General features: G+C 40.5%; 1 protein-coding gene across 1 annotated transcript in view; it reads left to right on the forward strand.

Annotated features, from left to right (window-relative positions):
- The window catches only part of LOC115195011 (high affinity immunoglobulin gamma Fc receptor I-like), a 64536-nt gene that overhangs the window by 6384 nt on the left and 30246 nt on the right, over positions 1–27906 (forward strand). Inside the window, exon 2 of the mRNA XM_029754911.1 lies at positions 23274–23321. Within this exon, the coding sequence (XP_029610771.1) occupies positions 23274–23321 (48 nt within the window). The remainder of the gene's footprint in view (positions 1–23273; positions 23322–27906) is intronic.

Consider the following 27906-nt stretch of genomic DNA (forward strand, 5'->3'; position numbering starts at 1 on the left):
TGTGTCGAAGATGTTGTTAAGTTCTATTTAATATATGCTTTGACCTATTTCAGGTAACCTCAAGATACTTCACTCACTACAGCTGCTTTTGAAGAACTTTCCAAGTGTTTGTGCTTTACATTCCAACTTTTGAAATGTCTCCTTGATTGGACATATTTAGTTAATAAAAAAGAACAATATTTAAAGCATTCATCTGTTTTAAGGTTATTGTGTTTGTGTGTGTGGTGTAGTTTCTCTTGGTGTCCACTAGGTGTCATTACAGTTTCAATATTGTCACACCAGGTTATCATGTGTAACAATGTTCTTTTTAAGTCCAGTGATGTAAATTACTTAACTAAAAATACTTTAAAGTACTACTTAAGTAGTTTTTTTTGTATCTGTATTTATTTTTATAAAATGTATATTTTGACAACTTTTACTTTTGCTAAAATTCTAGATCACCTGTACTCCACACACAGAGACGCGTATAAAGCTCTCCCTCGCCCTCCATTTGGTAAATCTGACCACAACTCTATCCTCCTGATTCCTGCTTACAAGCTAAAATTAAAGCAGGAAGCACCAGTGACTCGGTCTATAAAAAAAGTGGTCAGATGAAGCAGATGCTAAACTAAAGGACTGTTTTGCTATCACAGACTGGAACATGTTCCGGGATTCTTCCGATGGCATTGAGGAGTACACCACATCAGTCACTGGCTTTATCAATAAGTGCATCGAGGACGTCATCCCCACAGTGACTGTACGTACCTACCCCAACCAGAAGCCATGGATTACAGGCAACATTCGCACTGAGCTAAAGGGTAGAGCTGCTGCTTTCAAGGTGCGGAAGCTTACAAGAAATCCCGCTATGCCCTGTGACGAACCATCACAGGCAAAGCGTCAATACAGGGCTAAGATTGAATCATACTACACCGGCTCCGACGCTCGTCGGATGTGGCAGGGCTTGCAAACTATTACAGACTACAAAGGGAAACACAGCCGCGAGCTGCCCAGTGACACGAGCCTACCAGACGAGCTAAACCACTTCTATGCTCGTTTCGAAGGCAAGCAACAATGAGGCATACATGAGAGCATCAGCTGTTCTGGACGACTGTGTGATCACGCTCTCCGTAGCTGACGTGAGTAAGACCTTTAAACAGGTCAACATACACAAGGCTGCGGGGCCAGACGGATTACCAGGACGTGTGCTCCGGGCATGTGCTGACCAACTGGCAGGTGTCTTCACTGACATTTTCAACATGTCCCTGATTGAGTCTGTTATACCAACATATTTCAAGCAGACCACCTTAGTCCCTGTGCCCAAGAACAGAAAGGCAACCTGCCTAAATCACTACAGACCCGTAGCACTCAGGTCCGTAGCCATGAAGTGCTTTGAAAGGCTGGTAATGGCTCACATCAACACCATTATCCCAGAAACCCTAGACACACTCCAATTTGCATACCGCCCAAACAGATCCACAGATGATGCAATCTCTATTGCACTCCACACTGCCCTTTTCCACCTGGACAAAAGGAACACCTATGTGAGAATGCTATTCATTGACTACAGCTCAGCATTCAATACCATAGTATTCTCAAAGCTCATCACTAAGCTAAGGATCCTGGGACTAAACACCTTCTTCTGCAACTGGATCCTGGACTTCCTGACGGGCCGCCCCCAGGTGGTGAGGGTAGGTAGCAACACATCTGCCACGCTGATCCTCAACACTGGAGCTCCCCAGGGGTGCGTGCTCAGTCCCCTTCTGTACTCCCTGTTCACCCACGACTGCATGGCCAGGCACGACTCCAACACCATCATTACGTTTGCAGACGACACAACAGTGCTAGGCCTGATCACCGACAACGACGAGGCAGCCTATAGGGAGGAGGTCAGAGACCTGGCCGGGTGGTGCCAGAATAACAAGCTATCCCTCAACATAACCAAGACTAAGGAGATGATTGTGGACTACAGGAAAAGGAGGACCGAGCACGCCCCCATTCTCATCGACGGGGCTGCAGTGGAGCAGGTTGAGAGCTTCAAGTTCCTTGGTGTCCACATCAACAACAAACTAGAATTGTCCAAACACACCAAGACAGTCGTGAAGAGGGCACGACAAAGCCTATTCCCCCTCAGGAAACTAAAAAGATTTGGCATGGGTCCTGAGATTCTCAAAAGGTTCTACAGCTGCAACATCGAGAGCATCCTGACTGGTTGCATTACTGCCTTGTACGGCGATTGCTCGGCCTCTGACCGCAAGGCACTACAGAGGGTAGTGCGTACGGCCCAGTACATCACTGGGGCTAAGCTGCCTGCTATCCAGGACCTCTACACCAGGCGGTGCCAGAGGAAGGCCCTAAAAATTGTCAAAGACCCCAGCCACCCCAGTCATAGACCGTTCTCTCTATTACCGCATGGCAAGCAGTACCGGAGTGCCAAGTCTAGGACAAAAAGGCTTCTCAACAGTTTTTACCCCAAGCTTTAAGACTCCTGAACATGTAATCAAATGGCTTCCCGGACTTTTTGCATTGTAAGCGTAATGTCAAAAAAAGGAAATTCACGTGAGCACCACAATGCCTTCTACACCCATGCTCTACCAAGGTTTTCCAAGGTTTTCCAGCACACAGCTTTGACCTACTACGGTAGCTATGTTGGTCTATTGTACTTCAAACAATGTGTTGGCAGGTTGCTTAGGATTCAAACCTTCTCAGATGGTGCTAAAATCCACCAGATATTTTTAAACCCAGAGGCACAATATCACCAGACTTCGGGGAATGCTTGTGAAACAGACCAATGAGTCCAGGCCGGGGTTTGGGGTTAGAGAAGTCACTGAGAGAAGTGAAACATTCTTCCTTAGTTGTTCATGTTCTAGAAATCTGAAGGCCCAACCTAGATTAGAGTCAATGTCTTCAGTAGTGGAACATGTTATTACTCCACTAGATTAGAGCCAATGTCTTCAGTAGTGGAACATGTTATCACTCTAAACTCATTAAAGTGACAAACTAACACATTTTAGGAAGCTTTATTTGTCAAGTTATTAAACATACAATGGTGTTGCTCAAGGTAAACACACGCAATGACATTGTTGAAAAATACAATTTTCAATTTCACATGAACAAGCAGAATTTAACAAAGCAGCTCAATATAAAAACACATTGAAGCCTTTACATCATTCATCATGGACATAACACTACAACTTTCCTTCTGTTAGTAGTAATGAAGCCTTTACATCATTCATCATGGACATTACAACTTTCCTTCTGTTAGCAGTAATGAAGCCTTTACAACTGATACTGTCAGCTGGTTCCAGTCAGTGGTGTCTGTATGTTCTCATGATAAACTAACTCTTGTTGTTGATAGTTCCAGTCAGTGGTGTCTGTATGTTTTCATGATAAACTAACTCTTGTTGTTGATAGTTCCAGTCAGTGGTGTCTGTATGTTCTCATGATAAACTGACTCTTGTTGTTGATAGTTCCAGTCAGTGGTGTCTGTATGTTTTCATGATAAACTAACTCTTGTTGTTGATAGTTCCAGTCAGTGGTGTCTGTATGTTCTCATGATAAACTGACTCTAACTCTGTTGATGGAGGTCAAGGCTGCAGCGTCTAAAGAGAAGTGCATGATATACTGACTCTAACTCTGTTGTGGAAACTTCACACCTCTCTGTTGCTGATGCTGTTGATGGAGGTCAAGGCTGCAGCGTCTAAAGAGAAGTGCATGATAAACTAACTCTAACTCTGTTGTGGAAACTTCACACCTCTCTGTTGCTGATGCTGTTGATGGAGGTCAAGGCAGCAGCGTCTAAAGATAAGTGTGTTGGTGTGAAAAGGGAAGAAGGGAGAGAGAAGATAAGAGAAATGAGAAGTAAAGAGATGGACCGACAGGGTTGTGGTTATTCACTGCTGCTGAAGAGAGGATATTTTTCCACCCACCATGACGTTCTGATGAACAGGGTCACTAGGTAAAGAGAGAGGAGTTTGGGGCGAGTAGTCATGCTGCACCTCACTCCGCAGGTAATATTACATTTCATTACATTACAACGGTTTCATTTGTTTGATCTGAGCAATTTTTTTTAGCTAGCTACTTAGCTGTCTTTGTATCAAAGATAATTGTGTAGTTTAGAGTAATTATCGAGGTTAGCTAGCCAGCTATTTCCGTCCGCCGCGCCACCGTCGCGCCACCGTTCTCCTACTTAGTCAACAACTGCTAGCTAGCTAACTAACTTCTACCGACTAGCAGCACTGTAGAAACTAATACATTACAACGGAACGATTTGATTAGTGTAGTGTTAGCTAGCTACATAGTTGTCTTTGCTGTCTTCGTATCTAAGATAATTGTGTAGTTTTTAGTAATTATCGAGGTTAGCTAGCCAGGTTAGCTAGTGTTAGCTAGCCTGATAAGGTGTAGCACTGAAACTATCGAGGTTACCTAGCCAGCTACACTTTCAAACAAAATCAACAACGCAGCCACTGCTAGCTAGCCTACTTTACCAGCCAGCAGTACTGTATCATTTTAGTCATTTTAGTCAATAAGTTGTCTTTGTCATAGTTTGTCATAGTTTGATAATTGTGTAGTTTAGAGTAATTATCGAGGTTAGCTGGCCAGCTATTTTCGTCCCCCGCGACGCCATTTCCAAACCTAGCCAACTACTACCGACGAGCAGCATTGTAGAAACTAAATACATTATAAAGGAACGTCTTGATTAGTGTTATGTTAGCTAGCTACATAGTTGCCTTTGTATTATGATAAGGTGTAGCACTGGAACTATCGAGGTTACCTAGCCAGCTACACTTTCAAACAAAGTCAACAACGCAGCCACTGCTAGCTAGCCTACTTCACCAGCCAGCAGTACTGTATCATTTTAATCATTTTAGTCAATAAGATTTTTGCAACGTAAGCTTAACTTTCTGAACATTCGAGACGTGTAGTCCACTTGTCATTCCAATCTCCTTTGCATTAGCGTAGCCTCTTCTGTAGCCTGTCAACTATGTGTCTGTCTATCCCTGTTCTCTCCCCTCTGCACAGGCCATACAAACGCTTCACACCGCGTGGCCGCTGCCACTCTAACCTGGTGGTCCCAGCACGCACGACCCACGTGGAGTTCCGGGTCTCCGGCAGCCTCTGGAACTGCCGGTCTGCGGCCAACAAGGCAGAGTTCATCTCAGCCTATGCTACCCTCCAGTCCCTCGACTTCCTGGCGCTGACGGAAACATGGATTACCACAGATAACACTGCTACTCCTACTGCTCTCTCCTCGTCTGCCCACGTGTTCTCGCACACCCCGAGAGCTTCTGGTCAGCGGGGTGGTGGCACTGGTATCCTCATCTCTCCCAAGTGGACATTCTCTCTTTCTCCCCTGACCCATCTGTCTATCGCCTCCTTTGAATTCCATGCTGTCACAGTTACCAGCCCTTTCAAGCTTAACATCCTTATCATTTATGGCCCTCCAGGTTCCCTTGGAGAGTTCATCAATGAGCTTGACGCCTTGATAAGTTCCTTTCCTGAGGATGGCTCTCCTCTCACAGTTCTGGGTGACTTTAACCTCTCCACGTCTACCTTTGACTCATTCCTCTCTGCCTCCTTCTTTCCACTCCTCTCCTCTTTTGACCTCACCCTCTCACCTTCCCCCCCTACTCACAAGGCAGGCAATACGCTTGACCTCATCTTTACTAGATGCTGTTCTTCCACTAATCTCATTGCAACTCCCCTCCAAGTCTCCGACCACTACCTTGTATCCTTTTCCCTCTCGCTCTCATCCAACACTTCTCACTCTGCCCCTACTCGGATGGTATTGCGCCGTCCCAACCTTCGCTCTCTCTCCCCCGCTACTCTCTCCTCTTCCATCCTATCATCTCTTCCCTCTGCTCAAACCTTCTCCAACCTATCTCCTGATTCTGCCTCCTCAACCCTCCTCGCCTCCCTTTCTGCATCCTTTGACTCCCTATGTCCCCTATGCTCCAGGCCGGCTCGGTCCTCCCCTCCTGCTCCGTGGCTCGACGACTCATTGCGAGCTCACAGAACAGGGCTCCGGGCAGCCGAGCGGAAATGGAGGAAAACTCGCCTCCCTGCGGACCTGGCATCCTTTCACTCCCTCCTCTCTACATTTTCCTCTTCTGTCTCTGCTGCTAAAGCCACTTTCTACCACTCTAAATTCCAAGCATCTGCCTCTAACCCTAGGAAGCTCTTTGCCACCTTCTCCTCCCTCCTGAATCCTCCTCCCCCTGCCCCCCCTCCTCCCTCTCGGCGGATGACTTCGTTAACCATTTTGAAAAGAAGGTCGACGACATCCGATCCTCGTTTGCTAAGTCAAACGACACCGCAGGTCCTGCTCACACTGCCCTACCCTGTGCTTTGACCTCTTTCTCCCCTCTCTCTCCAGATGAAATCTCGCGTCTTGTGACGGCCGTCCGCCCAACAACCTGCCCGCTTGACCCTATCCCCTCCTCTCTTCTCCAGACCATTTCCGGAGACCTTCACCCTTACCTCACCTCGCTCATCAACTCATCCTTGACCGCTGGCTACGTCCCTTCCGTCTTCAAGAGAGCGAGAGTTGCACCCCTTCTGAAAAAACCTACACTCGATCCCTCAGATGTCAACAACTACAGACCAGTATCCCTTCTTTCTTTTCTCTCCAAAACTCTTGAACGTGCCGTCCTTGGCCAGCTCTCTTGCTATCTCTCTCAGAATGACCTTCTTGATCCAAATCAGTCAGGTTTCAAGACTGGGCATTCAACTGAGACTGCTCTTCTCTGTGTCACGGAGGCGCTCCGCACTGCTAAAGCTAACTCTCTCTCCTCTGCTCTCATCCTTCTAGACCTATCGGCTGCCTTTGATACTGTGAACCATCAGATCCTCCTCTCCACCCTCTCCGAGTTGGGCATCTCCGGCGCGGCCCACGCTTGGATTGCGTCCTACCTGACAGGGCGCTCCTACCAGGTGGCGTGGCGAGAATCTGTCTCCGCACCACGTGCTCTCACCACTGGTGTCCCCCAGGGCTCTGTTCTAGGCCCTCTCCTATTCTCGCTATACACCAAGTCACTTGGCTCTGTCATATCCTCACATGGTCTCTCCTATCATTGCTATGCAGACGACACACAATTAATCTTCTCCTTTCCCCCTTCTGATAACCAGGTGGCGAATCGCATCTCTGCATGTCTGGCAGACATATCAGTGTGGATGACGGATCACCACCTCAAGCTGAACCTCGGCAAGACGGAGCTGCTCTTCCTCCCGGGGAAGGACTGCCCGTTCCATGATCTCGCCATCACGGTTGACAACTCCATTCTGTCCTCCTCCCAGAGTGCTAAGAACCTTGGCGTGACCCTGGACAACACCCTGTTGTTCTCCACCAACATCAAGGCGGTGACCCGATCCTGTAGGTTCATGCTCTACAACATTCGCAGAGTACGACCCTGCCTCACACAGGAAGCGGCGCAGGTCCTAATCCAGGCACTTGTCATCTCCCAGCTGGATTACTGCAACTCGTTGTTGGCTGGGCTCCCTGCCTGTGCCATTAAACCCCTACAACTCATCCAGAACGCCGCAGCCCGTCTGGTGTTCAACCTTCCCAAGTTCTCTCACGCCACCCCGCTCCTCCACTCTCTCCACTGGCTTCCAGTTGAAGCTCGCATCCGCTACAAGACCATGGTGCTTGCCTACGGAGCTGTGAGGGGAACGGCACCTCCGTACCTTCAGGCTCTGATCAGGCCCTACACCCAAACAAGGGCACTGCGTTCATCCACCTCTGGCCTGCTCGCCTCGCTACCTCTGAGGAAGCACAGTTCCCGCTCAGCCCAGTCAAAGCTGTTCGCTTCTCTGGCACCCCAATGGTGGAACAAGCTCCCTCACGACGCCAGGACAGCGGAGTCAATCACCACCTTCCGGAGACACCTGAAACCCCACCTCTTTAAGGAATACCTAGGATAGGATAAGTAATCCTCCTAACCCCCCCCCCTTAAAAGATTTAGATGCACTATTGTAAAGTGGTTGTTCCACTGGATATCATAAGGTGAATGCACCAATTTGTAAGTCGCTCTGGATAAGAGCGTCTGCTAAATGGCTTAAATGTAAATGTAAATCCAGTCTACTACAGTGAAGACCTCCAACACCACTGGAACAGTTATACACCCGAACAGGTCTCAGTGTTTAATGTGTAGTTAGATAAATGTATACACCCCTACATACAGCCCAATTATTATGACTGATTCAACCAGGTGTTTGACTGGTGTTTTAAGTGTTTAGAACTCTGAATGTACAGTTGAAGTCATAAATTTACATACACCTTAGCCAAAAACATTTAAACTCAGTTTTTCACAATAACCTGTTGAGGATAGGGGGCAGTATTTTCACGGCCGGATGAAAACCGTATCCAAATTAATCTGGTTACTACTCTGGCCCAGAAACTAGAATATGCATATTAGTAGTAGATTTGGATAGAAAATACTCTGAAGTTTCTAAAACTGTTTGAATGGTGTCTGTGAGTATAACAGGCAAAAACCTGAGAAAAAGTCAACCAGGAAGTGGAGGATCTGAGAATTGTAGTTTTTCTTTCTTGTCCTTTTCAAAACTATAGTATCTGTGGGGTTACGTTGCACTTCCTAAGGCTTCCATTGGCTGTCAAAAGCCTTCAGAAAGTTGTTTCAGCATTCTCCTGTCACTGGGCAGATAATAGGAGCTCAGTTACTGAGTGGACTGCCTGGCAACAAAGGGATTGGATATGCGCGGTCCCGCGAGAACCGCTGTTCCTTCTTTTTCTCTTTGAATGAAAAGGTTGGAATATTATCGCAATTCTACATTAGAAATACCATAAAGATTGATTTTAAACAACCTTTGACATGCTTCTAAGTACGGTAATGGAACATTTTGACTTTTTGTGTCTCGAATTGCGCTCGCGCATTATACATTTGGATAGTGACCTGAACGCACGAACAGAACGGAGGTATTTGGACATAAATATGGATTATTTAGAACAAAAACAACATTTCTTGTGGAAGTAGCAGTCCTGGGAGTGCATTCTGACGAAGATTAGCAAAGGTAAGACAATATTTATAATACTAATTCTGAGTTTAGGTGGCCCCGAACTTGGCGGGTGTGACCGCTGTGATGGCGAGCTATGTACTCAGAATATTGAAAAATGTGCTTTCTCTGTAAAGCTATTTTAAAATCTGACACATCGGTTGCATAAAGGAGTACTGTATCTATAATTCTTAAAATAATTGTTATGTATCTTGTCAACGTTTATGATGAGTATTTTTGAAAATTCACCGGAAGTTTTTGGTGGGAAATACATTTTCTGAACATCACGTGCCAATGTAAAATGCTGTTTTTGGATATAAATATGAACTTTATCGAACAAAACATACATGTATTGTGTAACATAATGTCCTAGGAGTGTCATCTGATGAAGATCGTCAAAGGTTAGTGCTTCATTTAGCTGTGTTTTTGGTTTTTGTGACATATATCCTTGCTTGGAAAATGGCTGTGTGGTTATTTTTGTCTATGTACTCTCCTAACATAATCTAATGTTTTGCTTTCGCTGTAAAGCATTTATGAAATCGGACAATGTGGTTGGATTAATGAGAAGTTTATCTTTAAAATGGTGTAAAATAGTTAATAGTTTGAGAAAATTGAATTGTGGTATTTTTGTTGTTTTGTATTTCGCGCCCTGCGATTCCATTGGCTGTTGGCTAGGGGTTCTGCTGGCGGAACGCCTAGATGTAATTAAGCCATTTTGCCACAACTTTGGAAGTATGCTTGGGGTCATTGTCCATTTGGAAGACCCATTTGCGACCAAGCTTCAACTTCCTGACTGATGTCTTGAGATGTTGCTTCAATATATCCACATCATTTTCCTCCTCATGTCATCTATTTTGTGAAGTCCCTCCTGCAGCAAAGCACCCCCACAACATGATGCTGCCACCCCCGTGCGTCACGGTTGGGATGGTGTTTTTTGGCATGCAAACCTCCCCCTTTTTCCTCCAGACATAACGATGGTCATTATGGCCAAATAGTTATATTTTAGTTTCATCAGACCAGTGGACATTTCTTCAAAAAGTACAATCTTTGTCCCCATGTGCAGTTGCAAACCGTAGTCTGGCTTTTTTATGCCGGTTTTGGAGCAGTGGCTTCTTCCTTGCTGAGTGGTCTTTTAGGTTATGTCGATGTAGGACTCGTTTTTACTGTGGATATAGATACTTTTGTACCTGTTTCCAACAGCAACTTCACAAGGTCCTTTGCTGTTGTTCTGGGATTGATTTGCACTTTTCGCACCAAAGTACGTTCATCTCTAGGAGACAGAACGGGTCTCCATCCTGAGCGGTATGACGGCTGTGTGGTCCCATGGTGTTTATACTTGCGTACTATTGTTTGTACAGATGAACGTGGTATCTTCAAGCGTTTGGAAATTGCTCCAAAGGATGAACCAGACTTGTCGAGGTCTCCACGGTCCATGGCGGTGCCAAGATGGTGGAGCAAAAAACAGTGTTTACAATGGAGCATTTTAATAATAAAAACCACCGGAAACAGAACAAACAATCAATGTGTACAAAACCTGTCGCTCACCAGATAGACGTGCACATGCACTTACAATAAACAATTCCGGACAAGTACATGGGGGGAACAGAGGGTTAAATACACAACATGTAATGATGGAATTGAAACCAGGTGTGTGGGAAGACAAGACAAAACACATAGTAAATGAAAAGTGGATCGATGATGGCTAGAAGACCGGTGACGCCGACCGCCGAACGCCGCCCGAACAAGGAGAGGAACCAACTCTGGCGGATGTCGTGACAGATTAACAGCGGTCATTGAGGGTCTTTGGGCAAGCAGGACTCACAGCCAAGCCAAGGAAATGCACGCTGGGGGTAAGTGAAGCAGACTATCTGGGCTATTCCATAGGGCGAGGGTTGATCAAACCACAAAAGAAGAAGGTCGCTGCGATCCAGAATTGGCCTCGACCAGTGAATAAGAAAAAGGTATTTGCTTTTCTGGGAATAACCGGTTATTACAGACATTTCATCCAGGAATATGCCATCATTTCAGGACCCCTGTGGCTGGAAGACCCAACCTGTCATGGTACAGTATATGTCTGTGTGTGTCTGTTTGTGTTGCTGTGTCTGTGTGTGCGTGTTTGTTTATCTGTCTGTGTGTGTGTGTCTGTGTATATGGCTCAGTGTGTGTGTCTATGTATATGGCTCAGTGTGTGTGTCTATGTATATGGCTCAGTGTGTGTGTCTCTTTCCCGTGTGGCTCAGTTGGGAGAGCATGGCCCTTGCAACGCCAGGGTTGTGGGTTTGATTCCCACGGAGGACCAGTACAGGAAAGAGTACAATAATGTTTCAACTCACTACTGTAAGTCTCTCTGGACAAGAGCTAAATGACCTAAAAATACATGTAAAATGTGTGACAGAGGAACAGAGATGTTTAACAATGGGTGATGTTGTTCACATACAGCTATAACCTCAAACAGACACAGATCTCCTGCTCTGATAAGTATCTATATGTGGTGGGGTGGAGACAGCCTCTATTTTTACTAATGCTTTCAGTTGTACGCCTAGTTTCCTGAAACGGGTCACATCTGTGTGTGACAAAGGGACATTGGTGTTTAACTGTGGGTGATGTTGTTCACATAAAGCTACTACTAATGCTCTCAGCTGTAAGCATCATGTTATACTGTTTAAATGTCAGCCACCAGACCAGAGCATCATGTTATACTGTTTAAATGTCAGCCACCAGACCAGAGCATCATGTTATACTGTTTAAATGTCAGCCACCAGACCAGAGCATCATGTTATACTGTTTAAATGTCAGCCACCAGACCAGAGCATCATGTTATACTGTTTAAATGTCAGCCACCAGACCAGAGCATCATGTTATACTGTTTAAATGTCAGCCACCAGACCAGAGCATCATGTTATACTGTTTAAATGTCAGCCACCAGACCAGAGCAGAGCATCAAGTTATACTGTTTAAATGTCAGCCACCAGACCAGAGCATCATGTTATACTGTTTAAATGTCAGCCACCAGACCAGAGCATCATGTTATACTGTTTAAATGTCAGCCACCGGTGCTGGCCATAACCTGTATAGGCCACCAAACCATTGCCCCACTTTCTTTACTGCTTTCTCTGAACTGATGTCTGTTGTCCTTGAGAACTATGATAAAATCATTGTGTTGGGTGATTTTAAAATTCATGTTGATAAAGCGACTGACTCCAAGGCCATTGAATGTCTGAATCTTTTGAGCTCTATGGACTTTATCCAACATGTTACTGGGCCCACCCATAACCACAGCCGTAATCTGCACCTGGTTATTACCAAGGGGCTTTCTACTGGGCCCACCCATAACCACAGCCATACTCTGGACCTGGTTATTACCAAGGGGCTTTCTACTGGGCCCACCCATAACCACAGCCATACTGTGGACCTGGTTATTACCAAGGGGCTTTCTACTGGGCCCACCCATAACCACAGCCATACTCTGGACCTGGTTAATACCAAGGGGCTTTCTACTGGGCCCACCCATAACCACAGCCATACTCTGTACCTGGTTATTACCAAGGGGCTTTCTACTGGGCCCACCCATAACCACAGCCATACTCTGGACCTGGTTATTACCAAGGGGCTTTCTACTGGGCCCACCCATTACCACAGCCATACTCTGGACCTGGTTATTACCAAGGGGCTTTCTACTGAGCCCACCCATAACCACAGCCATACTCAGGACCTGGTTATTACCAAGGGGCTTTCTATTGACATATTGATATTGTGTTTTGCAGTCACTTTTAATGCTTAATATATCTACCGTTTCTATCATAGAGAGAGAGAGTCTGTCTGTCTCTCTCTCTATCTCTCTGTCTCTTTCTCTCTCTCTCTCTGTCTCTCTCCCTCCCTCTCTCCATCCCTCTCTCTCTCTGTCTCTCTCTGTCTCTCTCTCTCTCTCTCTCTCTCTTTCTCTCTCTGTCCCTCTCTTCTATATATCCCCTCTCTCTATCTAACTCTCTCTGTCTCTCTTCTCTCTGTCCCTCTCTTCTATATATCCCTTTCTCTCTATTTCTCTCGCTCTACCTACCTCTCTCTCTCTTTCTCTCTCTATCTATCTCTTCTCTCTCTATCTCTCTCTTTGTCTCTCTCTTCTCTCCCTCTCTCTCTCTATCTCTCTATCTCTCTCTGTGTCTCTCTTCTCTCTAGGGCCCCTCATTCTGTCACACACATCTTTCACACCTCTCAGTCCTTCTCAATAGGAAGTATAGATGGGTAGAGAGGAGAGGTGGGTGGGGGGATGGACAGGCTACAAGTCACTAGAGTTTAGATACAGTTAGTGATCGACACGTTGAGATGGAAAGCACCTGTCATCTACTCTGTGAGTTGAATATTATCTAAATGGTTTAATATATATACAGTTCAATGTCTAGATATAATTTTAATATCTGTATGGTTTAATATCTGTGTAGTTTAATATCTATATGGTTTAATATCTGTATGGTTTAATATCTATATTGTTTAATATCTATAAACCGTCTTCCCTGTGGCTCAGTTGGTAGAGCATTGTGTTTGCAACGCCAAAGTTGTGGGTTCGATTCCCACGGGGGGCCAGTACAAAAAAAAAAAAGAAATGCATGAAATGTATGCATTCACCACTGTAAGTCATTCTGGATAAGAGTGTGTGCTAAATGACAAAAATGTAAATGTAAAATATCTATATGGTTTAATATCAACATAATTTAATATATATATATATTAATATATCTACCGTTTCTGTCATAGAGAGAGAGAGAGAGTCTGTCTATCGCGCTCTCTCTACCTCTCTCTACATTTCTCTCGCTCTACCTCTCTCGGTTTAGTATCTATACGGTTTAGTATCTAAATAGATTAATATCTGTATGGTTTCATATCTATATTGTTTCATATCTATATAGTTTTATATCTATATAGTTTCATATCTATATAGTTTAATACATGTATAGTTTAATATCTGTATAGTTTAATATCTCTATATGTTAATATCTGTATAATTTAATATCTGTATAGTTTAATATCTGTATATGTTAATATCTGTATAGTTTAATATCTGTAAATGTCAATATCTAAATAGTTTAATATCTGTATATGTTAATATCTGTATAGTTTAATATCTGTAAATGTCAATATCTAAATAGTTTAATATCTGTATAGTTTAATATCTAAATAGTTTAATATCTGTATAGTTTAATATCTATATAGTTTAATATCTAAATAGTTTAATATCTAAATAGTGTAATATCTAAATAGTTTAATATCTAAATATTTAATATATATAATACTTAATACCTGTATAGTTTAATACCTGTATAGTTTAATACCTGTATTGTTTAATATCTATATAGTTTAATATCTATATAGATTAATATCAATATGGTTTAATATCTAAATAGTTTAATATCTAAATAGTTTAATATATGTATAGTTTAATATCTATATAGTTTAATATCTATATAGTTTAATATCTATTTTGTCTATTATCAATAAGTTGGAAGTTTACATACACCTTAGTCAAATACATTTTCTTCACGGTTGGGATGGTGTTATTCGGCTTGCAAGCCTCCCCCTTTTTCCTCCAAACATAACGATGGTCATTATGACCAAACAATCTGTATAATTTTTTTAAATAAATATGATTTGATAAAATATTTAATGTGACCTGTACTACTACTACTACATCTGTGCATTTAACAACACATTCAGAAATGGCAAGAAAGACAGTCATTTTTTTTTTCATTTAAGGTTTAAGGAATAAGGTTTTGGTTAGTGTCTCATATCTACAAGATATAAGAAAGATAAGGAAATATATTTGTATTTTCCCTTCATTTGTATGGGTTACCTTCAGATTAAGGTTTAATATCAATATAAACAGTGGGGGGAAAAAGTATTTGATCCCCTGCTGATTTTGTACGTTTGCCCACTGACAAAGAAATGATCAGTCTATAATTTTAATGGTAGGTTTATTTGAACAGTGAGAGACAGAATAACAACAAACAAATCCAGAAAAACGTGACTCCCTCATTACCCTGTTTTCCCTGAGTAAACCTTGGCTGTGAGACAATCCATATTGGAACCAAGGGTTTTACCTTGGCTGTGAGTGCCTTGTCTCTCATTGGAGCGTGAGAATTTCACTCTGGCTGAACTCCAAACTCCCCCTCAGCCCTGCTACCTCCACACACAACTTTTCCAGTGTTGCATGGATTCCAGACAGAGCACTAGTCTCCAATTCAATGATATGTAAATCCTCCATGTCTGCAGATGTCGGGTTAGAGTTATTTTGTGAGTTAGCCTGATCTATCCATGATTAATCATGTAACAATTAACTCATTTCAATTTTGGGGCACCACAGGAAAAATTGTTTAATGAGTTACTATCTCCCGACTTAAACTCTAAAGATATACAGTTCTCTTACATCAATAACAGTCAATTATTAATCATTACCTCATCAGTCTCATTCTGAACGTTATATATTTCTGAATATCTGCAAGAACCCTAACCTAATTGATGAATCCGCAATACACAAATTGGTTTAATTATTTATTTACTAACTAAATAGTCACACAGAAATACATAAACACACACACATGGTATAGGTTATTGATTACTAACATAATGCAATGAAAACAGGTCCCTAGTGGACTAACAAAAACATGACCGTTTGGTTACGTAGTGGAAAGGGAGGGGTAGGTAAGGAGAGGAGGAGACAAAGAGAGTCAACTTATCATGCATACATTTGGAAGCTACGCTGACGGGAATATGAATACTTTGCACATGAACGACCGCTCATTCTGAAAACAAATGCAATGTATATATTTACACATGGATGTCATTGTTGTCTCTCTGTTGAACTCAGTGGTTCTATGGTGAAGGGGGGGTGTAAGACTGAGGTCACACCAGAGGTCACAATGTCCTTTGCAGAGCGTTTCTGTCCTGGAGTGTTTGTTAGAATAGATACTTCAGGTGTAACACATGGTGGTGAGAGGGATCTCTTCTTCCCTCTCGTCTTTGGTCAAATGTTCGAGACTACTTTACATACCCAGCTGCAGACTGTGAATGTTTGGTCTAGTCTTCTTCTTCTCCTTCTTCACTCGTTGACAGTTTCAGAGGTTCTAACCATTTTGTGATGTTCAGCTCGCACGTTGGCTGGTCTTGTAGTTTTAAACACTTCAACGTGTGGACCACGGCCTCAAGTTCTCTGGTCTTGTAGTTTTAACCATTTCAACATGTGGACCACGGCCTCAAGTTCTCTGGTCTTGTAGTTTTAACCATTTCAACATGTGGACCACGGCCTCAAGTTCTCTGGTCTTGCGCTGCATGTTGGCTGGTCTGTATTTAAATTCTCAGCAATTCTTAAGCACTCCGCCCTCTTCTGTGGGGTCTATCTTCAAACATGTGCTGATCTGGCACCTTTGATCCTCACCAAGGTGATGACACTACCTTGTTCCTGTCCTCTCTAGCTGTAATACCATAGAGAACCAGAGAGGAACCAATACAATGTTGTTCACTACACTACCTTGTTCCTGTCCTCTGTCGCTGTAATACCATAGAGAACCAGAGAGGCACCAGTACAATGTTGTTCACTACGCTACCTTGTTCCTGTCCTCTGTAGTTGTAATACCACAGAGAACCACAGGGATTATGCCACAGGAGGGTTCTCCTAACCAGCTCCAGGTAGTTGACCTGAAGGGTCAGTTATTTATCATCTCAATAATGGTTCATGTCAGGATAATCTGCGCGTGTCTCTCTCTCTCTCTCTCTCTCTCTCTCTCTCTCTCTCGCTCTCACAAACTCAATTCAATTTCAATTTAAGGGCTTTATTGGCATGGGAAATATATGTTAACATTGCCAAAGCAAGTGAAATAGATAATAAACAATAAAAATGTACAGTAAACATTACACTCACAGAAGTTCCAAAAGAATAAAACAACATTTCAAATGTCATATTAGGTCTATATATAGTTGAAGTCGGAAGTTTACAACACCTTAGCCAAGTACATTTAAACTCAGTATTTCACAATTCCTGATATTTAATCCTAGTAAGAATTCCCTGTCTTAAGTCAGTTAGGATAACTACTTTATTTTAAGAATGTGAAATGTCAGAATAATAGTAGAGATAATTATTTATTTCAGCTTTATTTCTTTCATCACATTCCCAGTGGTTCAGAAGTTTACATGCACTCAATTAGTATTTGGTAGCATTGCCTTTAAATTGTTAAACTTGGGTCAAACGTTTCAGGTAGCCTTCCACAAGCTTCTCACAATAAGTTGGGTGAATTTTGGCCCATTCCTCCTGACAGAGCTGGTATAACTGAGTCAGGTTTGTAGGCCTCCTTGCTCGCACACACTTGTTCAGTTCTGCCAAAAGATTTTCTATAGGATTAAGGTCAGGGCTTTGTGATGGACACTCCAATACCTTGACTTTGTTATCCTTAAGCCATTTTGCCACAACTTTGGAAGTATGCCCTTTTTCCTCCAAACATAACGATGGTCATTATGGCCAAACAGTTCGATTTTTGTTTCATCAGACCAGAGGACATTTCTCCAAAAAGTACGATCTTTGTCCCCATAGTCCGTAGTCTGACTTTTTATGGTGGTTTTGGAGCAGTGGCTTCTTCCTTGCTGAGCGGTCTTTCAGGTTATGTTGATATAGGACTTGTTTTACTGTGGTTATAGATACTTTTGAGCCTGTTTCCTCCAGCATCTTCACAAGGTCCTTTGCTGTTGTCCTGGGATTGATTTGCACTTTTTGCACCAAAGTACGTTCATCTCTAGGAGACAGACCTCGCCTCCTTCCTGAGTGGTATGACAGCTGTGTGGTCCCATGGTGTTTATACCTGCATACTATTGTTTGTACAGACGAACGTGGTACCTTCAGGTGTTTGGAAATTGATGAACCAGACTTGTGGATGTCTACACATTTTTTTTGAGGTCTTGGCTGATTTCTTTTGATTTTACCATGATGTCAAGCAAAGAGGCACTGAGTTCAAAGGTAGGCCTTGAAATACATCCACAGGTACACCTCCAGTTGACTGAAATGATGTCAATTAGCCTATCAGAAGCTTCTAAAGCCATTACATCATTTTCTGGAATTTTCCAAGCTGTTTAAAGGCACAGTCAACTGAGTGAATGTAAACTTCTGATCCACTGGAATTGTGACACAGTGAATTATAAGTGAAATAATCTGTCTGTAAAACAATTGTTATAAACATTACTTGTGTCATGCACAAAGTTTGAGTCTTATTAACCGACTTGCCAAAACTATAGTTTGTTAACAAAAAATGTGTGGAGTGGTTGAAAAATGAGTTTTAATGACTCCAACCTAAGTGAATGTAAACTTCTGACTTCAACTGTACAGTGTTGGAACGATGTGTAAATAGTTAAAGTAAAAAAGGGAAAATAAAAAAAACATAAATATTGCTGCTGTGATGTCACACTGTGGTATTTCACCCAGTAGATATGGGAGTTTATCAAAATGTATTTTCAAAGTCTTGGTGGGTCTGTGCAATCTCAGGGAAATATATATCTCTAATATGGTCATACATTTGGCAGGAGGTTAGGAAGTGCAGCTCAGTTTCCACCTCATTTTGTAGGCAGTGTGCACATAGCCTGTCTTCTCTTGAGAGCCAGGTCTGCCAACGGCGGCCTTTCTCAATAATAAGACTATGCTCACTGAGTCTGTACATAGTCAAAGCCTTCCTTAATTTTGGGTCAGTCACAGTGGTCAGGTATTCTGCCACTGTGTACTGTCTGTTTAGGGCCAAATACCATTCTAGTTTGCTCTGTTCTTTTTGTTAATTCTTTCCAAAGCGCCAAGTAATTATCTTTTTGTTTTCTCATGATTCGGTTGGGTCTAATTGTGTTGCTGTCCTGGGGCTCTGTGTGGTCTGTTTGTGTTTGTGAACAGAGCCCCAGGACCAGCTTGTTTAAGGGACTCTTCTCCAGGTTCATCTCTCTGTAGGTGATGGCATTTTTATGGAAGGTTTGGGAATCACTTCCTTTTAGGTGGTTGTAGAATTTAACGGCTCTTCTCTGGATTTTGTTAATTAGCGGGTGTCGGCCTAAATCTGCTCTGCATGCATTATTTGGTGCTTTGCGTTGTACACGGAGGATATTTTTGCAGAATTCTCCATGCAGTCTCAATTTGGTGTTTGTCCCATTTCGTGAATTCTTGGATGGTGAGCAGACCCCAAATCTCACAACCGTAGAGGGTAATGGGTTCTATAACTGATTCAAATACTTTTAGCCAGATTGTAATTGGTATGTAGAATTTTACGTTCCTTTTGATGCTATAGAAGGCCCTTCTTGCCTTGTCTCTTAGCTCGTTCACAGCTTTGTGGAAGTTACCTGTGGCGTTGATGTTTAGGCCGAGGTATGTATAGTTTTTTGTGTGCTCTAGGCAACGGTGTCTAAATTTAATTTGTATTTTGGAACAGCATTATTTTTGTCTTACTGAGATTTACTCTTAGGGGCCAGGTCTGACAGAATCTGTGTAGAAGATCTAGGTCCTGCTGTAGGCCCTCCTTGGTTGGGGACAGAAGCACCAGATCATCAGCAAACAGTAGACATTTGACTTCAGATTCTAGTAGGGCGAGGCCCTGTGCTGATAGAGGATTTGCCTTTGTTTTGGTTTGGTTGTGCAGATAGAGGGTTGAGTACAGCTTAAGCTGCATCCCCGTCTCACCCCACGGTGTGTGTTTTTTTCCTTTTCTAACCGCACACTTGTTGGTTCTGCACATTTACAATGTTGTATTCACCCAACACAACTTTATCTACTTTCTATCAATTTCTATAGCAGGCCCTCATGCCAAATTGAGTCAAAAGCTTTTTTGAAACCAACAAAGCATGAGAAGGCTTTGCCTTTGTTTTGGATTGTTTGTTTGTCAATTAGCGTGTGCAGGATGAAAATGTGGTCTGTTATATAGTAATTTGGTAAGAAGCCAATTTGACAGTTGCTCAGTACATTGTTTTCACTGAGGAGATCTATGAGTCTGCTGTTAATGATTATACAGAGCCCTCTGTCTCTCCATCTCTCTCTCTGTCTCTCTCTCTCTATATATATATATCTTTCTCTGAACCTCCCTTTCTCTCTATTTCTGTATCTCTTCACTCCAGCTCCCTGCTTCTGTCACACGCATATTTCACACCTCAGTCCTTCTCAGCACAGAGGAAGTATAGATGGGTGTAGAGGAGAGGTGGGGTGGGGGGATTGACAGGCTACAAGTCACTAGAGTTTAGAGAGAGTTAGTGTTCGACACATTGAGATGGAACGCACCTGTCTTCTACTCTGTGAGTTTAATATTATCTATATGGTTTAATATCTGTAAAGTTTAATATCGATACAGTTTAAATCTATCTATGTAGTTTAATATCTATATGGTTAAATATCTATAACGTTTATTATCTGTATAGTTTAATATCTATACGGTTTAATATATATATATATATATATATATATATGGTTTAATATCTATATGGTTTAATATCTATATGGTTTAATATCTATATAGTTTAATATCTATATAGTTTAATTTCTGTATGGTTTAATATCTATATGGTTTAATATCTATATGGTTTAATATCTGTATAGTTTAATATCTACATAGTTTAATATCTATATGGTTTAATATCTGTATAGTATAATATCTATATGGTTTAATATCTATATGGTTTAATATCTATATGGTTTAATATCTATATGGTTTAATATCTATATAGTTTAATATCTATATGGTTTAATATCTATATGGTTTAATATTATCTATATGGTTTAATATCTGTAAAGTTTAATATCGATACAGTTTAAATCTATCTATGTAGTTTAATATCTATATGGTTAAATATCTATAATGTTTATTATCTGTATAGTTTAATATCTATACGGTTTAATATATATATATATATATATATATATATATATATATGGTTTAATATCTATATGGTTTAATATCTATATGGTTTAATATCTATATAGTTTAATATCTATATAGTTTAATTTCTGTATGGTTTAATATCTATATAGTTTAATATCTATATGGTTTAATATCTGTATAGTTTAATATCACCAGTTTAATATCTACATAGTTTAATATCTATATGGTTTAATATCTGTATAGTTTAATATCTATATGGTTTAATATCTATATGGTTTAATATCTGTATAGTTTAATATCTATATGGTTTAATATCTATATGGTTTAATATCTATATAGTTTAATATCTATATGGTTTAATATATATATGGTTAAATATCTTTATGGTTTAATATCTATATGGTTTAATATCTATATAGTTTAATTTCTGTATGTTTAAATATCTGTACGGTTTTAATATCTATATGGTTTAATATCTGCACAGTTTAATATCTATATAGTTTAATATATATGGTTTTAAATCTCTTTGGTTTAATATCTGTATGGTTTAATATCTATATGGTTTAATATCTATATAGTTTAATATCTATATAGTTTAATTTCTGTATGGTTTAATATCTATATGGTTTAATATCTATATGGTTTAATATCTGTATAGTTTAATATCTACATAGTTTAATATCTATATGGTTTAATATCTGTATAGTTTAATATCTATATGGTTTAATATCTATATGGTTTAATATCTATATGGTTTAATATCTATATAGTTTAATTTCTGTATGTTTAAATATCTGTACGGTTTTAATATCTATATGGTTTAATATCTGCACAGTTTAATATCTATATAGGTTAATATATATGGTTTTAAATCTCTTTGGTTTAATATCTGTATGGTTTAATATCTATATGGTTTAATATCTATATAGTTTAATATCTATATAGTTTAATTTCTGTATGGTTTAATATCTATATGGTTTAATATCTATATGGTTTAATATCTGTATAGTTTAATATCTACATAGTTTAATATCTATATGGTTTAATATTTGTATAGTTTAATATCTATATGGTTTAATATCTATATGGTTTAATATCTATATGGTTTAATATCTATATGGTTTAATATCTATATAGTTTAATATCTATATGGTTTAATATCTATATGGTTTAATATCTATATAGTTTAATATCTATATGGTTTAATATATATATGGTTAAATATCTTTATGGTTTAATATCTATATGGTTTAATATCTATATAGTTTAATTTCTGTATGTTTAAATATCTGTACGGTTTTAATATCTATATGGTTTAATATCTGCACAGTTTAATATCTATATAGTTTAATATATATGGTTTTAAATCTCTTTGGTTTAATATCTGTATGGTTTAATATCTATATGGTTTAATATCTATATGGTTTAATATCTATATAGTTTAATATCAATATGGTTTCATATCTATTAGGTTTAATATCTATATAGTTTATTATCTATATAGTTTATTATCTATATGGTTTAATATCTGTATTGTTTCATATCTGTATTGTTTAATATTTACAGTTGAAGTCTTTAGTTTACATACACTTAGGTTGGAGTCATTAAAACTCATTTTTCAACCACTCCACACATTCCTTGTTAATTAACAAACTGGTAGTTTTGGTAAGTCGGTTAGAACATCTACTTTGTGCATGACACCAGTAATTTTTCCAACACTGTGTCACAATTCCAGTGGGTCAGAAGTTTACATACAGTAAGTTGACTGTGCCTTTAAACAGCTTGGAAAATTCCAGAAAATGATGTCATGGCTTTAGAAGCTTCTGATAGGCTAATTGACATCATTTGAGTCAATAGGAGGTGTACCTGTGGATGTATTTGAAGGCCCACCTTCAAACTCAGTGCCTCTTTGCTTGACATCATGGGACAGGTCGTAGAGCAAAACACACTTTCCATCGCAGATACGGAAGGTCAACATAGGCTGATGCTGTGGATTGCAACGCAGCCGATGCAAAACAACAGATATCTCTTAAATTGATGGATTTTGATGGGGATGTTTGTAGTATATTAATAAGATTCACGCACGAATGTGTCAATAGACTTTTAAGGAAATTAATATCTGTGGTACAGCTCAGTGTTTACATCATGTACCATAGTGATAGTTCTCTCTGTGTGTTTCAGTGTTTACATCATGTACCATAGTGATAGTTCTCTCTGTGTGTTTCAGTGTTTACCTCATGTACCATAGTGATAGTTCTCTCTGTGTGTTTCAGTGTTTACATCATGTACCATAGTGATAGTTCTCTGTGTGTTTCAGTGTTTACATCATGTACCATAGTGATAGTTCTCTCTGTGTGTTTCAGTGTTTACATCATGTACCATAGTGATAGTTCTCTCTGTGTGTTTCAGTGCTGTTACAGTATACACTGGTATACTGTAGCCTCGGACAAGGTGGAGGTGAGTACATTTCTCTATATTCATCACCTGTTCTATAATAGTAACATTTATCTATATTCATCACCTGTTCTATAATAGTAACATTTCTCCTCCTCTTCTCTCTTTCTTTTTTCCCCCATCTCCTCTAAATTCTAATTACATTATGTTTGATCATGTTAGTACAGTCCCTGTATGTGTCAAACATCTGAGTGCTGATCTGGGATCTGGTCCCCCTGTCTGTCCATGTACAGATGAAGTCGGAAGTTTACATACACCTTAGCCAAATATATTTAAACTCAATTTTTCACAATTCCTGACATTTAATCCTAGTTAACATTCCCTGTTTTAGGTCAGTTAGGATCACCACTTTATTTTAAGAATGTGAAATGTCAGAATAATAGTAGAGAATTATTTATTTCAGCTTTTATTACTTTCATCAAATTTCAGTGGGTCAGAAGTTTACATACTCAATTAATAATTGGTAGCATTGCCTTTAAATTGTTTAACTTGGGTCAAACGTTTCGGGTAGCCTTCCACAAGCTTCCCACAATAAGTTGGGTGCATTTGGGCCATTCCTCCTGACAGAGCTGTTGTAACTGAGTCAGCTTTGTAGGCCTCCTTGCTTGCACACGCTTTTCATTTCTGCCCACAAATTTTCTATAGAATTGAGGTCAGGGCTTTGATGGCCACTCCTACACCTTGACTTTGTTGTCCTTAAGCCATTTTGCCACAACTTTGGAAGTATGCTTGGGGTCATTGCACATTTGGAAGACCCATTTGCGACCAAGCTTTAACTTCCTGACTGATGTCTTGAGATGTTGCTTCAATATATCCACTTCATTTTCCCGCCTCATGATGCCATCTATTTTGTGAAATGCACCAGTCCCTCCTGCAGCAAAGCACCCCACAACATGATGCTGCCACCCCCGTGCTTCACAGTTGGGATGGTGTTCTTCGGCTTGCAAGCCTCCCCCTTTTTCCTCCAAACATAATGATGGTCATTATTTTTGGAGCAGTGGCTATTTCCTTGCTGAGCAGCCTTTCAGGTTATGTCGATATAGGACTCGTTTTACTGTGGATATAGATACTTTTGTACGTGTTTCCTCCAGCATCTTCACAAGGTCCTTTGCTGTTGTTCTGGGATTGATTTGCACTTTTCGCACCAAAGTACGTTCATCTCTAGGAGACAGAATGCGTCTCCTTCCTGGGCGGTATGACGGCTGCGTGGTCCCATGGTGTTTACACTTGCGTACTATTGTTTGTAGAGATGAACTTGGTACCTTCAGGCATTTGGAAATTGCTCCCAAGGATGAACTAGATTTGTGGATGTCTACAATTTTGTTTCTGAGGTCTTGGCTGATTTATTTTTATTTTCTCATGATGTCAAGCAAAGAGGCACTGTGTTTGAAGGTAGGCCTTGAAATACATCCACAGGTAATCCTCCAATAGTGTATATAAACTTCTGACCCACTGGAATTGTGATACAGTGAATTATAAGTGAAATGATCTGTCTGTAAACAACTGTTGGAAAAATGACTTGTGTTATGCACAAAATAGATGTCCTAACGGACTTGCCAAAACTATAGTTTGTTAACAAGGAATTTGTGGAGTGGTTGAAAAACAAGTTTTTTTAATGACTCCAACCTAAGTGTATGTAAACTTCTGACTTCAAGTGTATGTTATTCATTGTACAGGCCCTGTATCCCCCTGTCTGCCCATGTATATGGTGTTTTTTTTGTGATCTAAAACTCAAAACTGGTCCTCAGTCATCACACAAACCTTCGTGTGTGTAATCTTTACCAATGTAAAAAAGAAAAATATGTATCTTAAGATGAGCACCAACTCTCTCTCTGTAAATATACGTCGGCGTTGTGCGTTTCCGTGGTTTGTTTTGGCCTGATGGTTTTCTGCTTTGGCTTTGTTGGAGCGGCGGTGCTGCTAATAATTTATATTTCTGTATTGGCTGCTTGTTTCCTTGGCTTGTGGTTTTCTGTGACCCTGCAGCCTCTAGCTACTGAAACTCTGTGGTTGGATGCTTCATGAATGGAATATTACTGTATTCATCACTACTGCTCTATTTTCACCCAGTGGCATCAGTTATATTACTAATATTCAATTCAAATAAATGTTTGGGATGTTGAAGCTCATTTGTTGTATTTCTACATAATTTAATTCAGGCAAAATGTGAAATGTATTTAAAATAAATAAGTTCCCCTAAAACTGGACATCTTAGTCCTCAGAATGATATAATTTTTGCATAATTTTGTAATTTGTTTTTTGTTTTAAACTGCATTAATGACAATCACAAATAGAGATGTCTGGTTGTACAACCAATTGGCAAAGGTACTAAACATTTAGAAATCATTTGACTAAACTGAATAAAAATACGAATCTTCGCTATGAAATAAAGATAAATGACATAAAGAATGATAGCAAAAAAAACGAATGAAATTTTGGGACAAAAAGCCAACTCGGCTTCATTCATTGAATCAGATGGCTCATAACAAAACCCACTGATATTGCCAATACATTTTCAATGGCTAGATTAGCACACTTAGGCATGACCTGCAACAAACACTGATACTACACAACCAAGTATATCTGACCAAATTATGAAAGACAAGAATTGTAATTTTGAGTTCTGTAATGTAAGTGTGGAAGAGGTAAAACATTATTGTTGTCTATCAACACTGACAAGTCACCGGGTCTGCCATCTTGGATGGACAATTACTGAGGATAATAGAGGATGATTTTGCTATTTTGCTAATCTCCTATTGGCCATATCTTCAATTTAAGCCTACTAGAAAGTTTGTCCTCAGGCCTGGAGGGAAGCTAAAGTCATTCCGCTACCTAAGAATAGTAAAGCCCCCTTAACTGGCTCAAATAGCTGACTAATCAGCCTGTTATCAACCCTTAGTAAACTTCTGGAGAAAAAAAATGATGTATGTCCAGAGTGAATTGGGAAAGTATTCAGACCTCTTGACTTTTCACAATTTTTGTTCATGTTACAGCCATATTCTAAAATTGATTAAATAAAACGTTTTCCTCATTAATTTGCACACAATAACTCATAATGACAAAGCAAAAACAGGTTTTTATTCACATAAGTATTCTGACCCGTTGCTATGAGACTTGAAATTGAGCTCAGGTGCATCTTGTTTCCATTGATCATCCTTGAGATGTTTCTCCAATGTGATTGGAGTCCGCCTGTCGTAAATTGAACTGATTGGACATGATTTGGAAAGTCACACACCTGTCTTTACAAGGCAAGGTCCCCCCAGTTGACAGTGCATGTCAGAGCAAAAACTAAGCCATGAGCTCTAAGGAATTTCTGTAGAGCTCCGAGACAGGATTGTGTTGAGGCACAGATCTGGGGAAGGGTACCAAAACATTTCTGCGGCATTCGAAGGTCCCCAAGAACACAGTGGCCTCCATCATTCTTAAATGGAAGAAGTTTGGAACCACCAAGACTCTTCCTAGAGCTGGCTGCCCAGCCAAACTGAGCAATCGGGGGAGAAGGGCCTTGGTCAGGGAGGTGACCATGAACCCGATGGTCACTCTGACAGAGCTGCAGAGTTCCTCTGTGGAGATGGGAGAACCTTCCAGAAGGACAAACATCTCTGCAACACTCCACCAATCAGGCCTTTATGGTAGTGGCCAGATGGAAGCCACTCCTCAGTAAAAGACACATGAATGCTCACTTGGAATTTGCCAAAAGGCACCTAAAGACTCTCAGACCATGAGAAACAAGATTCTCTGGTTTGATGAAACCAAAACTCTTTGGACTGAATGCCAAGCGTCACATCTGGAGGAAACCTGGCTCCAACCCTATGGTGACGCATGGTGGTGGCAGCATCATGCTGTGGGGATGTTTTTCAGCGTCAGGGACTGGGAGACCGGTCAGGATCGATGGAAAGATGAACGGAGAAAAGAACAGGGAGATCCTTGATGAAAACCTGTTCCAGAGCGCTCAGGACTTCAGACTGGGGCGAAGGTTCACCTTCCAACATGACAACGACCCTAAGCACACAGCCAAGACAATGCAGGAGTGGCTTTGGGACAAGTCTCAATGTCCGTGAGTGGCCCAGCCAGAGCCCGGGCTTGAACCCGATCGAACATCTCTGGAGAGTCCTGAAAATATCTGTGCAGCGACGCTCCCCATGCAACCTGACAGAGCTTCAGGGGATCTGCAGAGAAGAATGTGAGAAACTCCCCAAATCAAATGACACTTTATTTGTCATATGCGCCGAATACAACAAGTGTAGACTTGACCGTGAAATGCTTACTTACAAGCTCTTAACCAACAGTGCAGTTCAAGAAATACAGGTGTGCCATGCTTGTAGCATCTTACCCAAGAAAACTTGAGTCTGAATTCGCTGCCAAAGGTGCTTCAGCAAAGTCCTGAGGAAAGGGTCTGAATATCTATGTAAATGTAATATTTCAGAGTTTTAATTTGTAAAAAATTTGCAACTATTTCTAAAAAGCTGTTTTTGCACTGTCATTATGGATTATTATGTGTAGTTTGAGAAAAACAATAAAAATTTAATCAATGTTAGAATAAACCTGTAACATAAAAAAAAAATGAAAAAAGTGAAAGGGTCTGAAT

This window comes from Salmo trutta, chromosome 5 (assembly GCF_901001165.1).
Source record: "Salmo trutta chromosome 5, fSalTru1.1, whole genome shotgun sequence".
Taxonomy (NCBI): Eukaryota; Metazoa; Chordata; class Actinopteri; order Salmoniformes; family Salmonidae; genus Salmo; species Salmo trutta.